Source organism: Camelus ferus, chromosome 16, assembly GCF_009834535.1.
Source record: "Camelus ferus isolate YT-003-E chromosome 16, BCGSAC_Cfer_1.0, whole genome shotgun sequence".
NCBI lineage: Eukaryota > Metazoa > Chordata > Mammalia > Artiodactyla > Camelidae > Camelus > Camelus ferus.
Genome location: NC_045711.1, coordinates 45,743,305 through 45,765,438, shown reverse-complemented (window position 1 = coordinate 45,765,438; position 22,134 = coordinate 45,743,305). Strand labels below are relative to the sequence as shown.

General features: G+C 54.5%; 1 protein-coding gene and 1 long non-coding RNA gene across 2 annotated transcripts; one reads left to right on the top strand and one right to left on the bottom strand.

Annotated features, from left to right (window-relative positions):
* Positions 1 to 4,269: 4,269 nt before the first annotated feature.
* On the bottom strand, positions 4,270 to 10,575 carry DLX4 (distal-less homeobox 4). The gene is made up of 3 exons (XM_032457776.1): positions 9,493 to 10,575; positions 5,897 to 6,093; positions 4,270 to 5,497 (listed from the first exon to the last, which is right to left on the bottom strand). The coding sequence occupies exons 1-3, from the start codon at positions 9,755 to 9,757 to the stop codon at positions 5,255 to 5,257; spliced, it is 705 nt and encodes a 234-aa protein (XP_032313667.1). The 5' UTR covers positions 9,758 to 10,575; the 3' UTR covers positions 4,270 to 5,254.
* Positions 10,576 to 12,886: 2,311 nt separating this feature from the next.
* LOC116669226 lies at positions 12,887 to 20,993 on the top strand. Its single transcript, XR_004326566.1, has 3 exons — positions 12,887 to 13,075; positions 16,044 to 16,098; positions 20,776 to 20,993. It is a non-coding gene; the product is annotated as an uncharacterized LOC116669226 (long non-coding RNA).
* The last annotated feature ends 1,141 nt before the right edge of the window (positions 20,994 to 22,134 follow it).

Genomic DNA, 22,134 nt, shown 5'->3' with positions numbered 1-22,134 from the left:
GTTGCTGTCAGGGTGGTGGAGAAGAAGGATCACTGGAGACATCCAAGAGGACAGCCTTTGGGTTCCTGTGCCAGGGCTGGAGTCTATGGCCACATCTGGAAGTTGGGGGATGTGCCAAGAAGGGCTGGGACAGGAGCTCTTGCTAGAGCTCAGGAAAGGAAGCAGGCAAGGCTTCAGAGAACAAAGAAAATAAATTCATAATAAAATTATCAGGTTCTATGTCCTTTCAGCCTCCCTCCCCAACTGCTTACCAGGGAAATATTCCCAGAAAATAGGAGATGGACCACCAGGAAAAGGGGGTGGGAATGAGAAGGGGTGGGAGAAGAGAGAGAGAGATAGGGACCTGCCCTGCCCTCCTCCCCCCTGCTCATCCCACCCTGTCCTGCACACAGGGAAGACGGTCTGTATTTCTGGGGATGTTCCAGTCCCAGAGCATTTCCTTCTTGGTTCATCCCTCTTTGGCGTGCTTCTCTGTGAGTACACAACCTGTGAGTGTATTTCTCTGTATATGTCTATGTACTTTCATGGAAGGCTTCCTACACCCGTGCCCACGTGCCTCCGTGTGCGGCTCTGCCCACTTGATGTACGCTGGTTTGTGTGTCTGCCTGTCTGTGCGTGCACCTTCTTTTTGGCAACGCGTGTGCACTTATGATGTCCCTGTGCCTGGGTCCTTGCATCTGCCTGTCTCTGTGCATTTGTCTGAGGCCTTTGTATTTTGAGATCTGGGGTAGAAGAACCTTTAATCCACCCCCACCCCAACCAATCTAAGCTGGCCAGGAAAGGCGGAAGGGGAGGCATGAGGAGGCAGTCCCTTTTCTCTATTTTTTCATCTTGGAAGGGAAGAGACAGTAGTCGCCCAGAGACTCACTGACAGAATTTCTCCCTGGCTGCCCCAGGTCCAGCAGCAATGCTACCCAGAGAAAGGAGTCAGGGCAAGGGCTGGAGAGGGGACGGACTAGAGCTGAAGGGCCCCTCCTCTTCACTCCTTCTTGGAAGGGAGACGCCAGGAGACAGACGGAAGAGAAGGGAAGATATGAAAAAGAAATACTTTGGGGTCAGTGAAGTTTTCTTTCCCAGCACCATTGTTAAAACATTACTCACCTCTTGGAATAGGCTCTATTTGCATAGACCCTTAAAAACCAGGTACTTAGAGGACAGGATTTAGAGGAGACTTTGCAGAGGCCTGAAGCCCATCCCCACATGCTGGTCTCAGCCCCTGCCTCCTCCCTTTCGCCGCCAGTGCCCTCTCAGCACCATCACCCCCTCCACCTCTGCCCAGGCCAAATGAGCCCTGGCAAGGAAAGGGTTATCTCAGGTGAACTGGGGGTGGGAAGCACCTGCAGGATGCTTTTCTGAAGGAAGAGGCTTCAGTGGCCCTGAGGTCAGAAAGCTGAGAGGAGATCTGCCACCACTACAAGGGAAAGAGTTGAGGTTGGGTGCCAGGCAGGACTAGAAAGCTGATCAGGGGAGGAGAGAGAGTGGGTGGATCATCACCTCCTTGGAAGCAGGAAGTCAACGTGTGTCTTCTCTGGCCTTTCTCCTCTCTACCCACATCCCTTATAAATTCTGGGGAAGTTCTTGATCTCTCGAAGGCCCTGTCTACCCAGGCCTCAGCTACCCCGGGTAGCATTCCATCAACTCTGGATACAATCCCAGAGGCAAGTTCAGGCATCCAGACTCAAGTGAGGTTTGGAGCTGAGTAATCAGCTGCTAGGGCTATGCAGACATTTTGTAGGGGAACAACCAGCTCCCCGCCCCCACCTTGTAGGGCAGATTTGGGGGTGGGGGAGGAGCAGACTGTCACTCTGTCTTCCCCGCCCCCTCCCACCACCACATGCTCCTTCTTCCCACCTGCAAGTAATTTGGCCAATGGGAGGGCAGTTCAGATGGCAGTGTGGAATCCCTCCAGATCTGTGTGTGCTTGGCGGGGAGGGGGCTAACGCCTCTCCCCCAAGACCCCATGCGCCCTTTCCCTCTTCACAGCGGTAAATTACTTGTAATTATCTCACATTGAAAGACTTTAGGAGCTGCTCCTAAAATTGCTTTAATTGAATTAATTGAATCTCATTTTCTTGGGGGAGTGATGGAGGGACGTGTCTTAAAACAGCACATGAGGAGAGGGAAGGACAGCCCCAAGTCAGCTTTCCTGTGGCTGAGACCCAGCGGGTGAGAGGTCCCTGACGCTGCCTGTGCCCTGCTCTCAAAGGTGGTGACCAGTGATGCGTGGAGTTTAGTCTCCAGCCCCTTTTCCTCCTCCCTACCCTGAGGAGGCAGAAGGGCCAGAGGCAAGAGGTGAATAGATGGCAGTGGCAGTATGAACTCACCCTCGCTGTGACCCCACCTCTCTGACAATCACAGCTGCTATGAACGCCATTTATTAAGTGCTTACTATGTTCCAGGCACCATGTCAAGCATGTTACGAGCACTGTCTCATTTCATCATCACAACCACACTGGGAAGCAGGTCCTCTTAGTATTCCCATCTTAGTGGGGAGAAAAAGGAGGTTCAGAGAGAGGTTAAGCAACTTTCCAAAAGTCACACAGGCGAGCTGGACTATGGAGGCCACCGGTTCTTAACCATGTGGTAGTGTCCCCGCTCCCTTATCAACCCAGTTTTCCCAGAGAGATATCCTCATAGGAAGAAACCACAGGTTTTCCTCCTACAGCTCAGCTGGGTTGTGGGGAGGGGACAGGGCATCTCTTCTGCGGGAAGTCCAGTCCCATCGGCACTCAGGAGCCCTGGGAAACTGGACCAGCTCCCAAGTGGGAAAGGATTCCCTTTTCCCCTGGAAAGGGAGGATGGGTGGATGGAGGCAGAGAATCAGCTCCGCTGGCCTCTGGCTGGGAGGGTAATTACACTCTTCTGCTACTTAACTTTACAACCTGGGCTGTTGTTTTAACGATGCGACTCGTGTTGGGCTGTCCAATTAATCTCGCCTTTGGAGGCTTTCCGAGATGGGGCGGTAGATCTTATCTCAGGTCTGTGGAAAGAAGAGTGTGCAACCTGCAGTGGGAGGGAACAGCTGCCCTGAGGACCTATGGCCTCAGAGAAGACCCAGAGGAGGAATCTGGGGCCAGGGCCCCTGAGATCCCACGGAGATGGAGCAGGGGAAGTGGGGTGGCTGGGGCAGAAGAAACTGATGGGAAGAGGAAGATCTTTCTTCTCTTGGCATCCTCATTCCTCACCTCCTGGATCTTGACTTTGACCCACCCCATGGCATTTGTCATCCCCAGGAGAACCTCCCACAAGTGTTTTGGGGAGTGGGGGTGGCTAGTAGCACAGAACAGGGCCTAGGAGGGACTGACTGCAGGGCTCCAGAGGTGGGCGCTTCCACTAACTGTCATAAGCCCTGTCCCCTACATAAGACTCCAATCAGAGCTTCTCGGGCTAGCCAGGGTTGGTGCAGGTGCCTGAGCAGGGCTCTTCAGACTGAGATAGCCCCCAGTTTGCTTGGGAACAGGTTTAGGTAGTAAGAGGGAAGCTTGACTTGGGAGTCTTTTGCCTGGAATTAGAGGCCCCACCCCCAAGGCCTCGGGCCAGGCTGGGGTGGATTCCCTGAATTATTTGCTGCCCCTGGCCTCAGTCCCCCTGCCACTGGGTGTGTGTGTGTGTGTGTGTGCGCGCTAGACTGTGCCCCTCACTGCCCTCTGTACTTCCCCTCACCAGGCACTTACCATACAAGTGGCTGGTCATATTCTGGCTCCCTGTTAGCTCACAGGGTCTGCCTAGGTCACCTTGATATCCCCAGGATCTAACACAGAGCAGAGGCTCTACAAATGTTTGTTGGATGGAAAAAAAGTCCAGCTCCTTCTTGGGTCTTCCTTCTCCTCCCCCACCCACTCCCTCCTTCCACTAGGTGAGCTGGGGCCATTCCACCCCAAGGAGCACACTTCTCCCAGGGGAGACCCTCACTGGCTCAGTGGGCATGTCCTCTCCCCAGGTGAGCGCTGAAGGTGGGCACAGGGGGCTGTGAAGTGCCAGCTCCCTCCGGAACTGGGCCGGGAGAGAATGTGCTGTGAGGATCACTCACACTTTGGTCATTACCAGTATCAGCATCTTCCGGTTTCACACGGGAGTGTTTGAACATGTGGACGTTATTAGAACATTCCAGAGCTAGAACCAGATAGCTAGTTAGTGGCAGAAGCAACACTAGGATCCAGTGGCTCTAGTTCAGTGCTGGAAGAGTCAGATGGGGGAGAAGAGTAAGCCAAGCAGTCACTCCCAGCCTGGGAAGTCACGAAACCGAACATACCTCACAGCCAGGGCCCAGCTTTCTGTTCAAACTTTAATCCCTGGTAGCTCATGATATGGGGGGATGGTAAGGGCTTGGGGGGCTGCCAGTCAGATTGGTTATAAATATGAGCAGTTGCTTTGGACAGACAGCTGTGAGGAGGGGAATTGCTGGACCCACCCCCACCTATTTGGGGTGTCTCTATGTACACTTATCCACAGAGCCTGTTTGTCCCCATTCTCCCCAAGGTGCTACCCTACTGATGCACCCTCCCCTCCCCTCCCTGACAGTGTGGGCATGTGGATTTGTTACATATTAGGAATGGGTTTAGATTCAATACTCATTGAACTAGATGGATAATTGGATCCATTTTCTATTCAAAGTGGATAGACATGGGACAAGAGGGCTCTTTTAGGAAGAAAGCAAAAATTACCCATAGATCCACAAAACTCCACATTTTCAGTATCCCATTTACCTCCTAGGATGGTGAGTAAGTGTATCAGTTACAGGGGTAATGGGCTGACCTCCAGGAAAAATCAGTGGGTAGGTCTCGATGGTGGTCAACTTGAAGACTCTGGACATGTCCATTGCACTTCTGCGTTCACTCACCAGTGGGGTTGGGCAAGGCCCAAGGCACGCAAAGAGAAAAACCCTCAGTGTTTTCTGCTGGCTTGACCCCAGCCTGTCGTGGGACTGCAGTCCTCTCAAGGAAGGGGTGGCTAGACTAGGGATGCTGGAAACAGTCTGGACTCCAGCCAATAATTCTGTCTCCAGAGCCTTTGACCCGCTGGAGGGAAGGTGTCTAGTCCTTGGTCTAGGATTGGGGGTGGGGCAAAGTTTAAGGCTGGGTTAAGAGGCATGGAGGAGAGAACTCCACCCAGTACTTTTTCTTCTCAAGCTCCTCATCCTCCTGAGGGAACCCATCTGGAACTGGTTTCCTCAGGCCCAGAAGGGGTACAGTTGGGCTGGGTCCTGCCTGGGCTTTGCAGGACGGCTGGGGACCTGACCTGTCCTTTCCTGGACTCACATCATCTGAGGTGGAGCCAGGACATCTGGGGAATGATGCTGATACCAGCCTCCAAAGCTGTTGCCGTAGCCACCGGTGGGCAGGGCCCCTGCCTTGGGTAGATCCCAGAGGGATGGAAGGGGTGGGGAGCAGGGAGACAGGGAGGGGGACCTCCCAGAGAAGTCCCCTTCCTGTCCCCCTGAGTTCTGCTTCAGGAGCTTCTTGTACTTGGAGCGTTTGTTCTGAAACCAGATCTTTACCTATGGGGAGGAAAAGGGGACAGAATGGAAGGTCAGGAGGAGTGTTTGTGTGGAAGGGTATGACTCAGGGAAAGGGATCCAGCAGGAGGAAGTTGTCCCGGGAAAAGGGCAGAGGTTGGGAACACCTGCTCCAGTCCTCCATAGCCCCTAAGTTCCTACCTCTGATTTAGTATCCAGTTCTCTGGGTACCTCCTCTATCCACTGAATCAACCCTCTACCTACCCACCTTACACCTTTTAACACATTCCCCCAATTTACTGGGGGCCAGCTATGAACACCCACCCTGAGAACTGTGAAAATAGGGCTAGGGGACTCATCAGTCATTCACACCTGGGAGTGAGTTTCCAGAGAACACACACGAGGAAGGTTAGCGGGCAGAAAGGATGGGACTGGCCCCACCTGTGTCTGGGTGAGGCCGAGCTGCGCAGCCAGCTGGGCCCTCTCGGGCAGCGCCAGGTACTGCGTGTGCTGGAAACGCTGGTTCAGGTGCTGCAGCTGTAGACTCGAGTAGATGGTCCTCGGCTTGCGGAGCTTCTTGATCGGGGCCTGCGGGCACCGCTCCGAGGGCTCCGGGGACAGCGGCGGCTTCTCCGATTCTGGGGGCAGCACGAGACGGTGTGTGCACCGTTGAGAGGGGAGGACGCGCCAGCTCAAGGGCTCTTTTGCATCTCGTTTGCATTTTGGCCAAGGGTTAGCAAAAACTCAGGCGCGGGGCTCAGCCCTTCACTATCTTCCGCACCACCCTCCTCCTTTCAAGCCCCGCGTCCACTGTGAGCAGTTCTTGCCCTCGGGGCGCTCCCACTCTTAACGGTCCTGTGACCCTGGGAGGACAGCAAAGGCCAGAGCGAGGGTAGGGGCGGTGCCCGCGGCGGGGGGCCAGAGTTCAGCCCCGTGCGGTGGCGCCAGCTTGGGGCGGGGCGGGGCAGAAGGGCTGGGACGAGGGCTGGGCTGAGAGGCCTGTAGAGGATGGGGGAAGGGCGTTCCACGCGAAGGGAACTCCAAAGCACAGTTCAGAGGCCCGAGACAGTGTCTGCGTGGCAGCCTCCCTGCTGCCAGTAGTGAGGTGTTCGGAGGGGCCCGGCTGAGTGGGCCTTGAACGCCAGGATGAGCACCCCTCCCAGTATCAGTGGGTGGAAAGTGCCCCAGGGTTTGCCATCGCCTCCCCTATTGTAAGGGCCCCCCTCTCCTGAGGCACACCTTCCAAGACCCAATGGCTAGAGAAGTCGGCTTCCTGGGGCCCTAGAAGCCCGGTGGGCGCAGGGCAGCCTCCTCCTCCGCCCGGCCGCACTCACAGAGGAGTTCCTAGCTGGCAGGGAAGGTGACCCAGGTTCGGGGATTGCGCAGCGCCGGCCCTCCGGGCGGCTCCTGGATCGCGCGGCGATGCCGCTGCGGGGATCTGGCTACCTCCTGCGTCCGGGCCCAGCCTCTCTAGGAATCTCAGCGGGGGAACGGCCCGGCCGTAGGATGGGGGAGGGAGAGGGGTTCCCTCTTCCGATCCTAGCGGCCCCAACCTGCGCCACTCAGCGGAGACACCTTGGGACTATTCCGTGCAGATGTCAGGGCTGGGGTAGACAGAGCGACCGAGATGCTAGTGGGCTTCGGGCAAGATTCGTCTCATTCCTCGCGGGCCTGCCAGCCGACCTCAGCTGACTGAACGCTCGGCTCGGGTGCCTAGATGCGGTGGGGGTCCGCCTGCGTCCCCCACTCCACCCCCAACCCCGCCTTCTTCCATGGGTCGGGCTCACCCCTCAAGTCAGGTTCTCCGCCCTCCGCCGACCGCACTGACCCGTAGCATTCACCTCCCCCGCATCCCTCACCCGTGGCCCCGGGCCCTGCGGGCTTCTCTGATCCACCCCTGCCGACCCCCACCTCAGCCAATTCCCAGAAAAACTGTTGGGTTTCCGCTGCCGCCCGCGCCTGTCGGGCCTCCCCTGCTTCGACCCTACTGCTCGCCGCCCCGGGCCGCCGCCGAGCGACTACCCGCGCCTTCCTGGCTGCGTGGACTGAGCAAGTCGCAGAGAGCCAGGGAGCCTGCCCTGGCTACTGAACTCTCAAAGCCCTCCGCGCCCTAACTCTCCCAGCGGACCCCTTTCTAAGTTGCTTTCCCGACAGCTGCTTTTCTCCACACCAGTTGCAGCAAGTCATGACTGGATCTGCCCAGGTCGCGATTCTAGAGCCGAAGGGCGTCCCTTGAGGCGGCTCCACGCCTGCCTGCTCATCTGGGTGGTAGCACGCAGCTCACTTGGAGCCAAACCTCTCCCTGAGGCCGGGGTGGACATAGAGTGGGGGCAAAAGGAAGACCCCTGAGCCCTCTCTCACATCCCATCATTTAATGTAGAGTGAGCCAAACCTATTAGTTTCAGCAGAAAATTGCTACAGTCTAGTCTAAGGACGTGTAGTTTTCGCTGGATCGGGGAAAATTCTGTAAAGGAAAGAAACCCTCCACTATCTGATCCTTAGACCAAGAAAAGGAAAGGCAAGAGTGTATAAGACAGGACTGAAAATACCAATCCCAATTGCAGCAATTCTCTTGGATAACCTTGTCCTTAAGAGAATAAGGAATATCACTCCACTAAACAGATACACAGGCACACACTAATGTATCACATTAGCATATATTGAAGAGAAGAGGCCAAGGGATTCGTTTTTTAGAAACTAGATCATTTGTAGTTCTCCTCCCCTCCCCCTAACTGCTCCTCCTCCAGCAACAGACCCAGCAGGGGAAAGAGGCAGCCCCAGTTCTGGCACAAAAGGCAGTTAACTTTTGGGGGCTTTGAGGAAGTTCCCTAAAATCCTATTCTCTGGCCCCAGGCAGTGCAAGTCAACTTGCAAGGGCCTACCCTGGAAAACAGGCTATATTCTCGACCTATGCATATCTTTTCTTTGGACCTCAGTTTGCTCATCTGTACATCAAGAAAGTTGAGCTCCCAGAACTCTAGGGTCACTTCTGGCTCTGACGTTTATGAACTCATATGTCTCAGCAGAGCAACAAGGGAAAAGAGGCGGACATCTTGTCCTGGGCTGACTCCAGCTAAGTTGTCCAGTGAATGTGCATCCTTGGAGGAAATTGTGCCAAAAACAATTGTCGGGGCAATTAGCTGGGGGCTGGGAGTGCAGGGGAATTGAGGTCTAAGCTCAAGCCAGTATAGATGGGTCTATGTATAGTGTTGCATGGGTACTGTTCCTTCAAGGCCCAGGTCCAGGAAGGCACAGCTCCCTGGCTTCTTTGAGGCCTTCCAGTGAGTGCTTTCTCAGGAGCTCAGAGTTGCTCCAGGCAGTGGAACTGGGGCCTAACCTACCCCAAAGGTAAGGGGTGGAGATGACAGGAATGGCCAGTTCCTTTGGCTGGAAGGCTGAGATCCACAATGAGAGAATGCCTGACCCACCTGTGGCTACATTCTTAGAACAATGGGTAGTAGGGTTTTAGCCCCAGTTTCTACCAGGTCAGTTTTCCGAGTTGGTCTGACACATCCGACCCGCTGATGAGAAGGGGAGGTGCCCCCGAATAAACCCCCACATCTGCCCTCCGCTGTGACCTAATTTCTAGTTATCAGGCTTTTTGGCTTGAGCACTGCTTTCTGAGACAAGAACACGGAGAGGGGCGACATGGAGAAGGGAAGGAGTGCACGATGGAACGAATCCTCTGGAAGGGGCTAGGCACCTACACCCACATCTGGATTGTTTCAGTTTTCCGTTACAAGTTGGTACACAACTCCTGCTGCTCCAGGGGGTTGGGTAGGGAGCCCTGCCGCCCGGCTTCACACAACTGCAAATCGAAACCAGGTCGGTCTTGAAAGGAGACTTAGATCAACTCGCCCCCGCCCCTCCTTCCCCTCTCCCGCCCCATCCCTTCGCCCTCCCCCCACACCCAGATCCCGTGGAATCTGAGTAAGGTCTGAATCTCGCCAGCTGCGCCCAACCAGGGGAGGGCGAAGTTTAGGGGCTCACTGGATCAGGACCCCAGAGCTGGGAAGAACCGCTGCGGCCCGACTTACCTGCCTCCCGCTCTTGCTGAGACGGCAGAGACTGCGCCGCGGGTAGCTGGTAGGGCAGGTAGGAGTCTCCGGGGGTCGCTGGCCCGGTGTAGGGATAGGGCAGGAGGTGGCCATATGGCCTGGAATAGGGCAAATCGGGGGCGGCTGCGGTTGTGGGGGACAGGCCGAGCTGGTAGGCAGCCACTACCGATGGGACGGGGGCGATGTCCGGGAAGACGACTTTGGAGGCGTCTGGGCCAGAGAGGGGGCAGGGCAAAGAGGTCATTGCGGCCGGAGCCGAGGCCGAAGGGCCTAGGCCATGGCCCCGCACGGAGTCTGCTCTCTCAGCCAACTCTCTTTTCCGAGCCTCGGGCGTTGGGGCCGGATGAGCCCCCCAACCCAGCCTCCCCCACACTTATCCGGGAGAAAGTGTCTTTCTGAGCCTCTTCTAGCAGAGAGCGCGCGCCTGGGAAAGGGGTTCCGGGGGGTGCCCCCCATGGCTTTTCCCCTCCCCCCTAAATCCATGCCCCCCCAATTCGTTCTTGGGTTCGGTTCCCGGGACCCGACGGGGGTCCCCGCCCACTTGGACGCCGCGGATTGGTTACCATACGCGGTGACCTCACGGAGGCCTGCGGCCGGGGCCCGCCCCCTCAGGGCAGCCTGGGGTAGGGAAATTCAGAACTGGGAGATGGGAGGAGAGCGGTGCGCACGCTCCAGGCCCATCCATCTCGGGTTCCGCTTCTTGAGGGGTGCCGGGGTTGCAAGGAGATTAGGGCAATCTGGCCGAAAAGCGAGGGAGTTGACGTGGCCTCGATGCCCCAGTGGCAAGGGGAGAAGCGCCGTGGCGGAGGCGCTGCGGCTGCAGGGACGCAGGGAACCTGCAGGCGCGCTCTCCGATTCTCAGGGATCCGCCCCGCGGCTGTGATCCCGCCGCCACGGACTTTCAGTCCGTGAGTCGAGACCAGCCCGGCAGCTTATTCAGCGCGCCGGAATGCGTCGCAGGCAGTTTGTTGGTAAACAGACGCCAGGGCAAAGGAGGTACCGCCCGGAGCCCAGCCTGCCCCGCACGCGCGCGGCGCGCACGCCCCAGCGGGGCGCCCTCGTCCTGGCATGCGGCGACCGCAGCGACTGCACCTCACCGCCCCCCGTCCTGGCTTCCGCTTCCGGCAGGGGCCCGGGTTTGGTTGCGACACCACAGCTTCTGCAGGCCCCCGAGGCCTCCGGAGGGATCCGGCGTCTGGGCTTCTGCCCGTGCGGCGCCCCGCCTTTCCTGGCGCCGCATGAGGCTGAAGCCCAGCACGAAGCCGGACAAAATCCGGGGGTGGGAGGCAAGTCCAATATGATGGCTCCTCGGAGGGCGCAGGAAATACAGCAAGCCAGGCTCAGTGGCCACACCTTCCAGTCTTTGTGCAGGGCCTGCTTCTAAACATTAGTACCCAAGACCTTGATGCGCAGGTGTCCACATATACCACTCTTTATGGCGACAGGTACACAAATACATAGAGACTCCATTCAAATACAGCATATACCAACACACAGGTGTCTACACCGATGATCACATTAACATCCTTCCATGAACAGAGGTTCATTTATGGATCTACAAATACAGAATATGGGCTGTGATGTACACACATTTAGACACCCAAAGATGAATAGAAATACCCCTGAATAAAAGCACTAGAGTTGTCTCTTACACAGGCCCGCAACTATACAAGTCAAATTGTCAGCGTATACTCTTGAAAATACAGAAAACCCAAGCATATAAACATTTGTGTACTTGTACCCACCCTATGAGAGACACCAGTCCACACATATCTAAGCTGCTTTATATTAGGGGAGGGACAAACCTACAAGTTCTTACAGATTCCCTAGCATGTCCATATACACACCTTCTCTCACTTGAGTGTGTGGACAATTCATGTTTGTATACACATGTGTTCTCATTATCAGGGTGCAGAGTGAAGGCAGCAGTCTTAAAATGGGAGGGGGTGAGTAGGAGAGGACAAAGATCAGAGAAAGAGGGAAGCTTAGAAGAGTAAGAGAAGGCACTAGGGGGTGGCCAGGAGAGACAGAAAGTTTGATTGGGGTGTGCAGTCAGGTGCCCTGAAGGGAGGAAGAGCAAGTTGGCTTCAAATTGGACTCCCTCATAGAGATGAATTTTTCCAAGAAAACACTCCTCTGGCACCTGGCTCTGAGTTCTCCAGCCTGAAGCCTTGGAGCTTCAGTAGAAGGGGCTTTGCGGGGGACCCCCCTCCTCTGAATAGTTGGAAACCCACTCCCCTGTCATCCAACAGGATATGCAGTGTTTGCTTAGTTGAGAAATGCTATTTCCACATGGGACCACCTTTCCCCCTTTCTTACCCAACTCCAGCCATGCCACCACCTCCTTAGCTGGAGCTAAGAACTTTCAAGGACATATCCTTCCAGACCTTCCTCCCTGTCACACAACAGTACTGTGGTGGGTTCCAAGGACGACATCTCTGCATGCACCAAAGGAAGAGGATGCCCTTCGGGGTGGAGTGGGCTGTCAGGGAAGGTTTCACAAAGGAGGTGCTTTTGAGGTGGAACTTCCTCCCAAGGCCAAGTACCCAGAATCCTTTCCAAGCTAGACCTAGCAAGAAAGGGCAGGGGTGGCTTTACCAGCAGACCCCTGTAACTGTTGACTTTGGGCATCCTCCAAAGGCAGGAGACCCATAGTGAGAGCCTCTTCTAAGTTCTCATGGGGTCCCCGCTGACCTCATGCAGGATCCTCACCTCCATGCAGCAGAAGGAAACATCCTGCAGCCCTTTAGACTTCATGAAACACTCATAACATCCAAGCCCTCTGATCTTTGCTGAAAACCTATGAAGTAGGTACTGTTATTATCCCCAGTTTACAAACAAGGAAACCTCTCCCTCCATCATCACCTCCCTCTTCAGGGCTCTCTCTCTCCCCACATCATGGAGAGTGTAGAGCTGGGGCACCTTGTTGGGAAACTTCATGGTCTCCTCAGATGCAGACTCCCCAGGGAGGGTTCGCCTCTGACAGTTGCCACATCTCACCAACCTCGGAGCCTGGGGAGAGAGGAAAGGTGGAAGGGATAGGCATGGGGTTTAGGAAGGGCTGTAAACCTATGTTTGATCAGAAGTGGGAGACTGCTGGCCTGAGAAGTCTGAGGCCTCGGTTCCCATCCCAGCTCAGCCGTGAACTGGCTGGCTGTGATAACCTGAATCAGCCATTTCCAGTCTCTGAGACTCATTTTATCTAGCAAAATGAGGGAGCTACGCTTAAGACCTCCAAGCTGTTGTCATTTAATTTAGAACGACTTAAAAAAAAATCCCCAAAAGTAATAAAACCAAAATGGAGGAGGAGGAGGAGTTGGAGGAGGGGAGGAAGTAAGGTAAGTAGGCAAAATCAAGGGACTCTCTCCTGTCATTACCAATACGACAGCCTTCTGCTTGTCACAAAAGCCAGAGTGACTCTCCCAGTTCTTTCTCACTCAGGTCCTCTCCCTTAGCGGAAGGGGCCCACTTGGAGAACACATGTCAGGGCCTGGGAGCCGCCAGCGGGGTCCCAAGTTGGGGACACGGAGTCGCCAAGGTCTCGGGAATCAACCGAGGCGCGGTGAGTGGACATGAAAGATCCGCGCGGTGCACGGCGGTTTGCAAGCTCTTTGCAGTTGCCTTGCTAACACAGTCCCACCGGATCCCGTAAGGATGCTTGGCGCAGAATCAGCGCCCTCAGAGGTGGGAAGTATGCTTCACTCGAAGACACCCGGAGTTCGGACTCTCCCTTGAAATCGGGAACTCCCTCCGAACGAGTGCCCCTTCCCGACTCCAGACACGTGGTGGGTACAGGGCTCACTGCACAGTCCCTGGGCTCGTAGGGGGCGGACAGCGCGCTCCTAAGCAAAGGAGGGTGGGCGTCTGCGACGGAAGCCGGGCGCTGGGGTCTGCAACCAGCTGCAGGCTCTCCACACAGCACCTCTATGGTTCTGCCCTGGAGAGCAGTTTTCACCGTGACCCCGGTCCAAGGTCCTTGGCGGCCATTGCGGGATTATCCGCTCCGTTTCTCTTCTATCCCACCCACGGTTCCTAAACGAAATTTTAGTTTAGTTTCATCTGCTCTCTGTGGAATTTAAGTCCGATTTGGCAGGGCTTTCGCAGTAACTCGGTTTGGGGAAACTTTGTAAATTATTCTGTTTGGTGGAGGTGGGGGGAGGTGAAGAATCCTCACTCCGTTGGGCCGGGAGAGCCGTGGTAAAAGCCCCCCACCTTCGGCGAGGCCGGGGAAGGGGCAGTCTGTAGAGGTCCACGTGCTCTGCCACACGCACACTGGGATTTGACTTTTCCTGAAATGTGGATGGATTATTGCTGCTTTTCTTCTTTGTGATGAAGCAGTGAATGGGCGATGGCGCAGGTGGCGCGGCGGGCTGGTTCCTGAGGTCACTGCCAGCCCCGCCGCGCTCCGGGTGAGCTCACCTCCACGCTCCCACAGAGAGCTTTCGCTGTGACTGGCGTTCCCGCCTCATATTCCAGATCACCTGGGAGAAGTTCCCGGGGCGGGGAAGGGGGAGACCTTGAGGTCAGCACCTCCTCGAGATCTGGGCACTGCTCGGCAGGCGGGCTCCCCACGAGGTTCTCCGGTGTGCTCGGTGCTCAGCCACTCTCCCCGCGTCTTTGCTTTATTTCCAAAGTTCACCTCTAGTCTGGGAAAAGTCTTCTATTTGGGCTTGACTGGGACGTTTAAAGTACACACATATATGAGGTCACCAAACACTTTAAAAACAAAACAAAACTACGAACCACTCTTGGACCAAGTAATCCCCACCCCATCGCCCCCTAAAAAGAAAACAGTTAATAAAAAAATTGGGGCGGATTTGAATATGCCTTGGAGGCCCCGCCCTGCGCAGTGAAGGAGCCACGCGGCTGGCCTTGTTCCCGGCCCCGCGCGGGAGCTGGAAACCGGCCGGGTAGGGGGCGCGGGAGTTCTGGACTGGCTTTCCAGCGCTGGACCCGGTGGGCGGACAGACCGCAGGACGGCGCGCCGGGTGCCCTCGGGGAGCACCGAGAGCCGGCAGGAGGCCGAGAGGACAACCCGGCTGCAACGAATTCGCGCGCTCCGAACGAAGGCAGCTCGGCCGGGTGCTCCAAACCTTTCCGGACCCTAGCCCAGAACCTCGGGCGTTCCGCCGACATCTCCATCTCCCGGCCCTGGGGGGAAGCCGCTGGTAGAACGTAGCTGGAGTGGGAATGGCCGTCCAGGGAGCACAAACGGGAAGAAGCGGGTGTGCGCACCAGCACACACAGACACACACTCCTATAACCCAACAGCCGCGTTACACACTCCGTGGGCTACCACGCCACACCCTCAGCACACACACACAACCACACAGGTACACGCACGTTACTGTGTGGTTACTGGTTTCATTTTCTGACTCCCGGACTAGCCCCTTTTGAGATCCTGAATGTTTTTCTTTCACAAGAAAACGGTAGTTCTAGTCCCTGCATCCTAGTCTGGGCCGCGGGGTCGGGGAGAAGGAGAATAGCTTTACCTCTGCTAGGCCGGGCCTGGGAAAATGAGGGGAATGTTGCCTTGGGGAGGCTAGCGGGACCAACACGCGGGCGCACTCCCAAATGGGAGAAATAATCACAAGTACAACCTGCACCCCTCCTGCAACCAAACCCGGCAGCCTTTCCCCATGTGTACCACCGCGTGGGGCTCCGGGGCATCAGGCCTGGAGTAGGGGGAGGGTGGACAAGGAGGGAGAGTGAGAGACAGCTCAGTCCCTCCCCTGCTCTTCCCTTCTCTTCCAAACCCTCCCCCACCAGGCTCAGCTAAGGGGGGCTGGGGGCGCAAAGGCGAGAGGAGGGGCCCTTGAGCGCTTGAGTCTGTTTAAAGAGAGGGAGGTGGCTCGTGCAGCTCCTCCTACCCATCTACCCTCCGTCCTCAGTCACCCCCATTAATTACCACTGGAAAAGGATCAAACACAAGAAGTTCATCAACTGCTGCCTGGAAAAGGCTGGAAGACACGGAAGTGGGCAGAGATGGGGGAAGGTTTGTACTTACGGGATGGGGTGGGGGCTGCGCCTCCAAGGGGAGCTGAACTGAGCTGAGTTACCCTTTCAGTCTTCTCAGACCAGTTTGCCCCTCCCCTCCCCTGAAGACCCTTCTCAGCTTGTGCACCCAACCCGCAGCTGTTCTGGCTCTACCTAGGGTGAGGGGCGGCTCCCAAACTCTGGGGGAAACAAGCCCTCCCCAGCCCAAATTCTGGATGTGGAAAGTGCCCCAGAACTAATGGGGAGGCGGAAACTCAGTCCCATCTCCTAACCACCAGCCAACCTAATAGGGGACTGGCTGCCTCAGTCGCTATGCACAGGAGAGAGGTGGGGGAAGGGAGGGTAGTGGTTCCTTGGCTGTGGGATGCACAGGGGGATCCAGGTGGAGGCACTGTTCCTTAAAATACATCTAAGGAACCCTCTGGAACCTTTGGAGGATAAGATGAACTTCAGGTAATCTGAGGCCTTGTGTCTTGTGTAATGCAATAGTGATAATAATTGCTAACACTTATTAAGTGTTTTCTGTGTTCCAGGCACTGTGCTAAGCCTTTCCATGCATCATTTCATTTATCACATAAATTCTATGAGGTAAGTATTCATATTACCCCCACTTTACAGATGAGGAAATGGAAGCATAAAAAGTTTGAGTAACTTGTCCACAAGTTAGAATTGGAACCCAGGTCAGCTTGTCCTCTTAACTACCAAGGGGTTGTCTTACCTGAAGAAACACCACTCAGCAAGGGCAAGAGGAAGGGCTGAGGAAGAGGGGACCCCTGGAGATGAATGCACCAAGGTGGTCAGAGAAATAATACTGATAATGGCCAATATTTATTGTGGGCTTATATGCTATGTTTCACATGCATTTGCTCCTTGAAATCTTCAAGTAACCCTTCAAGGGAGTTCTATTATTATCCCCCATTTTACAGATGAGGAGACTGAGACACAGAAAAGGTGTGAGTAGGGTCTACACACACTTGGTTGGAAGGCAAGGAAGTGGGGAAATTGAGACTGAGCCAGGAGATTCCATACTGTGGAAGACCTCCAATGCCAACCAGGAACTTAGAAAGGGGCTGTGGGAAGTGGGGACAACCAGGATGTGATCTGAAGGGCTTCCTTGTAGCAGCTTGTGTTCAAAGTAGGCTGAGAAGGGAAGAGTCAGGTGGCAGAGAGCCCAGTTAGGAGGCTGTTGCAAATAAGTTATGTGTGAAGTGAGAGGGAAAGGACCCAGTGGGTAGGTGGCAGAGGTGATGGGAAGGAGGGGAAGTGTGAGAAGGGTGGCTCTAAGACAAACTTTACTGGGCCTAGTGACTGTACTGGAAGACGAGAGAGGCAAGAATGACTGTAAATTTCCAGGCCTGGGCAACCAGAGGAGCCTGGGGAAGAAGCCATGTGTTTGGCTTTTTCAGAGATTCAGGCATTTGATGGGTGGATAGACCATGGACCAAGATTCTTGGTTCGGGTGCTCCAACAGGCAGCCAGTCACTCTGGTTTCCCTTCATGCCCCTGCACAGGTGTATTTCCCCGGGCCCTGCCAGGGTGCGCGGGTAAAACTTACATATATGCAGATGTATGCAAATGAGAATAACCCAGCCTGGGCCCTGAGCCAAGAGCCAGAGGAGGCCGAGGGCCGCCCTAGCCCTGACTCACCCTCTGACATGCCGCCTGGAATGCCACCTCCCCAGCTGGGCTTCCTCCAACTTGGGGAACTTGCTCCTGGAATCACCCTAAGCTCAGGCCCAGAAAATCACAAGCCAAGAAGATTGGAGGTGCTGAGGTTGGGGACTTCCTAAATCAGAGTAAGGCTTTATTCTGAGCCCTCCTTGCCAAATGGCAGTGGGAGGGGAGAAAGAGGACCAACACCTGAGTAATATGACCTTCACACACAGGAGTCCCTAAAGCAGTTTCACATCTATAACTGCTCTGGGGCCTCATAGTAACTTGTGAAGTAGGTGGTTTATTAGCCCCATTTTACAGATGAAGACACTGAGGCCATGGTGTGAAGTGCTTTGCCAGGGAAAACCTGGCTAGTGTGTACAGAGCTGGATTTCCAATCCAGGCCTCTGACTCAGTGCTCTTTGTGCTGCTCTGTGGTTTGGTGCTGAGGGAAAGGGAAGTTAATTCTGGAGTCTGAGGCTTCAGTTTGGGGAACTGCTGACCCTTAGGTATCCAGACAGTCATGGGAAAGGCACCTCTAAATCCTCTTGGTCCTCAAGAACTTCTCGTTAACAAACTAACTCCTTAGTAAGTTCTTGTCTCTAGACCTGAGGTCACACCCCTCCTATCCGGCTGGACCACGCACCCTCCTTCCAGGTCCTTCAAAATTTGCTGCAATCCAGTACCCTCTTTTAAGCACTTAGTAGGCACAGTTCTGGATAGGGTGCTGTGGGAGGTCAGCCTAGGTCCCATCCAATAGTGAATTTTTCAATTTCTGTGTATTAAACCTGTGGAAAAAAAAATACAAAGGAGAGTGAATTAAAATAAAATACACACATGCACACAGAGTTAAGGACTATTTATAAACTAGGTACCCAGGCAAGAAGTAAGACTCTGCCAGCTCCCCAGGAACCCCACTGAGCGGTCCTTCTGGGCTGTAATCCTTTCCGCCACCTAGGTATTCCAGATTTTATGTTAATCACTTCCCTGCTTTTCCTTAGTTTCATCACGTGTATCTGCTTACTTTCACCTGTTTATGAACTTACATGAATGGAATCGTATTGTACATACAATTTTTGCTTCCCTCCCTTGACGGTTCACAGATTCTAAGATATCCTCCTGACTCCCCCATACTGTAGCCACCCCTCTGGGGGCACTGTCCCTCTCAGATGCTCTCGGATGGGTTTGCTGCTTGAGGGCAGGGATGGGGTCTTTCACCGCAGGGAACACAGTATCCAGCACAGGGCTGGTCATGAGATAAATGCTTGGGATCCAGGCACTGAATGAATAGGTGAGGGTGAGTGAAATGGTGCACCTCTGTTTACACTTTTGAGAAATCCTGGGGCAGGGATGATATAGGAAGCCATAGGGTGACATTTAGGAGGCAGGTTCCTGCCAAAGTGTCCCTCGTCCCTCCCTGCGTTCCCGCTGCTCCTCAGAGGTGAGAGGCTATAACAGCAGCATCTCCCTAGATCCTGGCCCTTTCCATGGCGCAGCCAGGAGAGCAAACCAGTTTGGGAGCCAGGCAAATCTGAGTTCTAATCCTATCTCCACACCTTATTGACTTGGGCAAATGCTACTTCCCTGTGCCTCAGTTTCTTCACCTGTACAATGGACATAATAATAAGCCCACCCTCACAGTGTTGTGAAGTAAATTACTCTGGTGCATAATAGTTGTTTCATATAAGTTACCTCCTCTTCCTCTTTCTGTTGGTTCGTTTAGCTCACTCACAGGAGATGTGCTTGTCCCCATCACTTAATCTCCCCAGAGGGTACCAGAGCCAACCTGATTATAAAGCTTTTGTTCCTAGAGGACTTGGTGATGGCTGGAGGCGTCACTCCCAGGACAGAAAGCTCCTGCAGAGCAGAGACCCTGTCTTCCTCAGCTCCTTGTCCTCATGGAATCTGGTACTGTGTCCTGCGCATCTAGGTGCTTAGGACAATCTTCATTCTCCAGCGAATCCTGGAGCCACCCTCAGCTCCTCCTAAGTACAGGGACACGTGTGAGGGTCTGCCCCTCAGTGGCATGTGGAATACTTTCCCACCGAGGGTCTCAGCTAATCCTCACCACCTGGTCAAGTGGGGCAAGTCTTCCTGTCCCCATTTCACAGATGAAGAAATCGATGCTCTGAATAGCACAGGGCCTTGCCCAGCATTGCACAACCTGTATATGGAAGAGCTGGGATTGGAACCCTTGCCTCCTGACATTGAGGTTCTCTGGATTTTTCCAGAGCAGAGTAGACAGAAGTCAAGCCTTAGAGAGAATTAAGGCAACCAGCCTTATGGAAAGCAGGCAGTGTGACGTGAGAATTGTCTGCAAAAGTGTGGAGGGCTTCGGACTGATTCTGTGTGATTTTTGAGGCCAGCAAGTTGGAGGAATGTATATTTAGGTTTAATATAAGGAAGACACTTTTAATCATTAGAGTTTTCCAAAGGAGGCACATTCTCCACTGTCTTAGGCACCAATTCCTTTTGCCTGTATGGAGTGATTATTTCACATCCTCTGTTGGAATCAGGCACTCTGGAGGGACAGGTTCATCTCTTTGAGCTTTGCCTCTTCCAACTTGCATGTGTACAGTCCGTCCTCAGTAAGTATTTGAGAGTCCTGTGGTTGGAGGCATCCGGGAGAAGTTGGAGGGTGCTCTAAGGTGTGGCTGAGAGCCTGGGCTCCGGAATAGATGGCAGTAGGTTTGAATCCAGTTCTGCTGCTTGGAGAGATGGCTTAGAATTTCTGAGCCTCATTTCTCTCAACTGTAAAATGGGGTTAATAATATCTACCATTAAAACTGTAAGGAGCAAGTGACATCCTGTAAAGTGACTAGCAGAGTGCAGAGCACATGGAAAGCTAATAATGCAGGGTTTTGATGATGTGTATACTTGAGGGGCTGCATCACAGGCTAGAGAAATGGGGCAGGTGCCCACTTATGTCCCTCTGATTCTGACAGCATATGATTCTGTCCTAGAAGCATCAGGAAAGGAGCTGAGTAGAAACCAGGAAGCAAATTGACTTAACGGAAGAAACTGGGTTCAAAATAAAAAGAACCCCCATTTGAAGTCCCCAGGAACTGTCCCATGGGCTTTTCTTACCTTGCACTGCCTGCCTGCTCCTCTTCTTAGGCAAGCCCCCCCCCCCTCAAGCCTCAGGTTGGGACCTGATTCCTAGAGAATCTGGGCATCGTTATCCCTGGAAAAGGTACCAAGAGTCCCCAAACCGCCCAAACCACCCTGGAAGCCTATTCTCAGCCAAGAACCGCGTCCCGAAGTTCTGATTTCGTTGCCACCTGCCCTAACCACAAGCTCTTCACTGGCCCAAGCCTCTAAACAAGCTTGATGATGTGGCCACCTCCTGGAGGGTGGTGGTGACTCCTGCATGCTGGGAACCCAGGGCGAGGTGGGGGCCTCAGCAGCCTCTGGAGTAGCCCTCGGCCTCCAGCACTTAGAGCTGGAAGGCGCCTCAGAGGTCCCCAGAACCAGTGGGTCTCAAATTCTGGGATCAAGAAGGTCTGGACTGGACCTGGAAATCTTCATATTATTAAAAATAATCTCCCTCCCCCATTGCCCACCATGAGAAGCTGATTTGGCCCGACTCCCTTGCCCTCATGTTACACACAGAGAGGCTGAGCACAAGCGGGGACGTGACTGGCCCAAGATGACATCCTGGAGCTGGATGAAAGCCTGGCCCTCTGGACCCCAGTCCAGGGTGTTTTCCAACCCAGCTGCCTGTCAAAGCTCACTCCCCCAGAGAAGGGGAGGGGAAGATCACGCAGAAGTCTGTCCTGAGTCTATCCCACATGCTGCCTTCAGTGATTGTATCAATTACACAATCCTAATTGGAAATGGCCACCAAAATAAATGAGATTGAAGAGTCTTGGACTTGCTGGGGGCCTCCCCAAGGCCAAGGCATGGGAGCAAGGATCACGCAGGCAAGTAGTTGGAAATAGCCATTACACTGGTGGAAAATTTTGGTCTGATTTACAATAACCTCTCTATTCACCAGCCCCCAGCACAGCACTTGGCACACAGGGCTGAATGGTGGCGTGTTGAATAAATGGATGATGCTTAATGCTGATTGGACTCAATCATCTCCAAGGCTACATGCCCCTCCCCTTAGTGGCAAGGGGTGTGGAGGCTCAGCAAAGCCTGGAGAATGAAAACAGTGGGGGCTCAGAACAGAGGATGGCCAGGGAGGTGCAGCCGAGAGGAGGGAGGGGGTTAAGCTGGCAGCAGTGAGTCAGACGCTCCCATTCCCACCCAAGGGGCCACCCCCCATACAGTCTCAGCCCTAGAGGGTCCATGACCAGGATGGGTCTCCATGATGGTGTCTGCAATGTGGGGATGTTGCCTTTGTGACTGTCGGCATGTGACTAGTGTGTAACCGAGACTGCGTGTGTGTGACTCTTTGTGGCTTGGGCGTGGCTCAACGCATTGTGTGGGAGCTGTGTGGTTGTGGGCCACATGTGACCGTAGTGCGGCTGTGTTTGTGAGACTCTGTGTGTAGAAATGGGCATTGCCTGTGCAATGTTGCATGTGCCTCTCGGAGACTGGTTCTGGGAGCGCACACGGCTGCGGGGTTGGATATGCGTCTCTGGGAGGAGACAGCTGTCGTGGACGTATGCGACTGTGTGGGGCTTTGTGATGTTGTGAGTGTGCCTCCCAGTCTGGCTGTGTGATTGTGCACGTCTATGCAATCGATAGCCTGGTGGGTTACGTGCCCTCAACAGTGTGTCACTGTGTGTCCCTCAGGGACTCAGTTGTGTCACTCACTGCGTGACTGTGACTCTGTGAAACAGCATGCCCCTCAAACCACCTTCCTTGGGTGGCTTTGATGTGGTTGAGTTTCTAGGGGCCATAAGGAAGCCTGCCTCACTCTTGAGGACTTCAAAAGATGGCTTCCTTTCTGCCCAGCTGGGGAAAAACCCATTTCCCCCTCACCCTTACCCTCTCCTCCCGCCTGGAGGAGAAGCCTGTTTG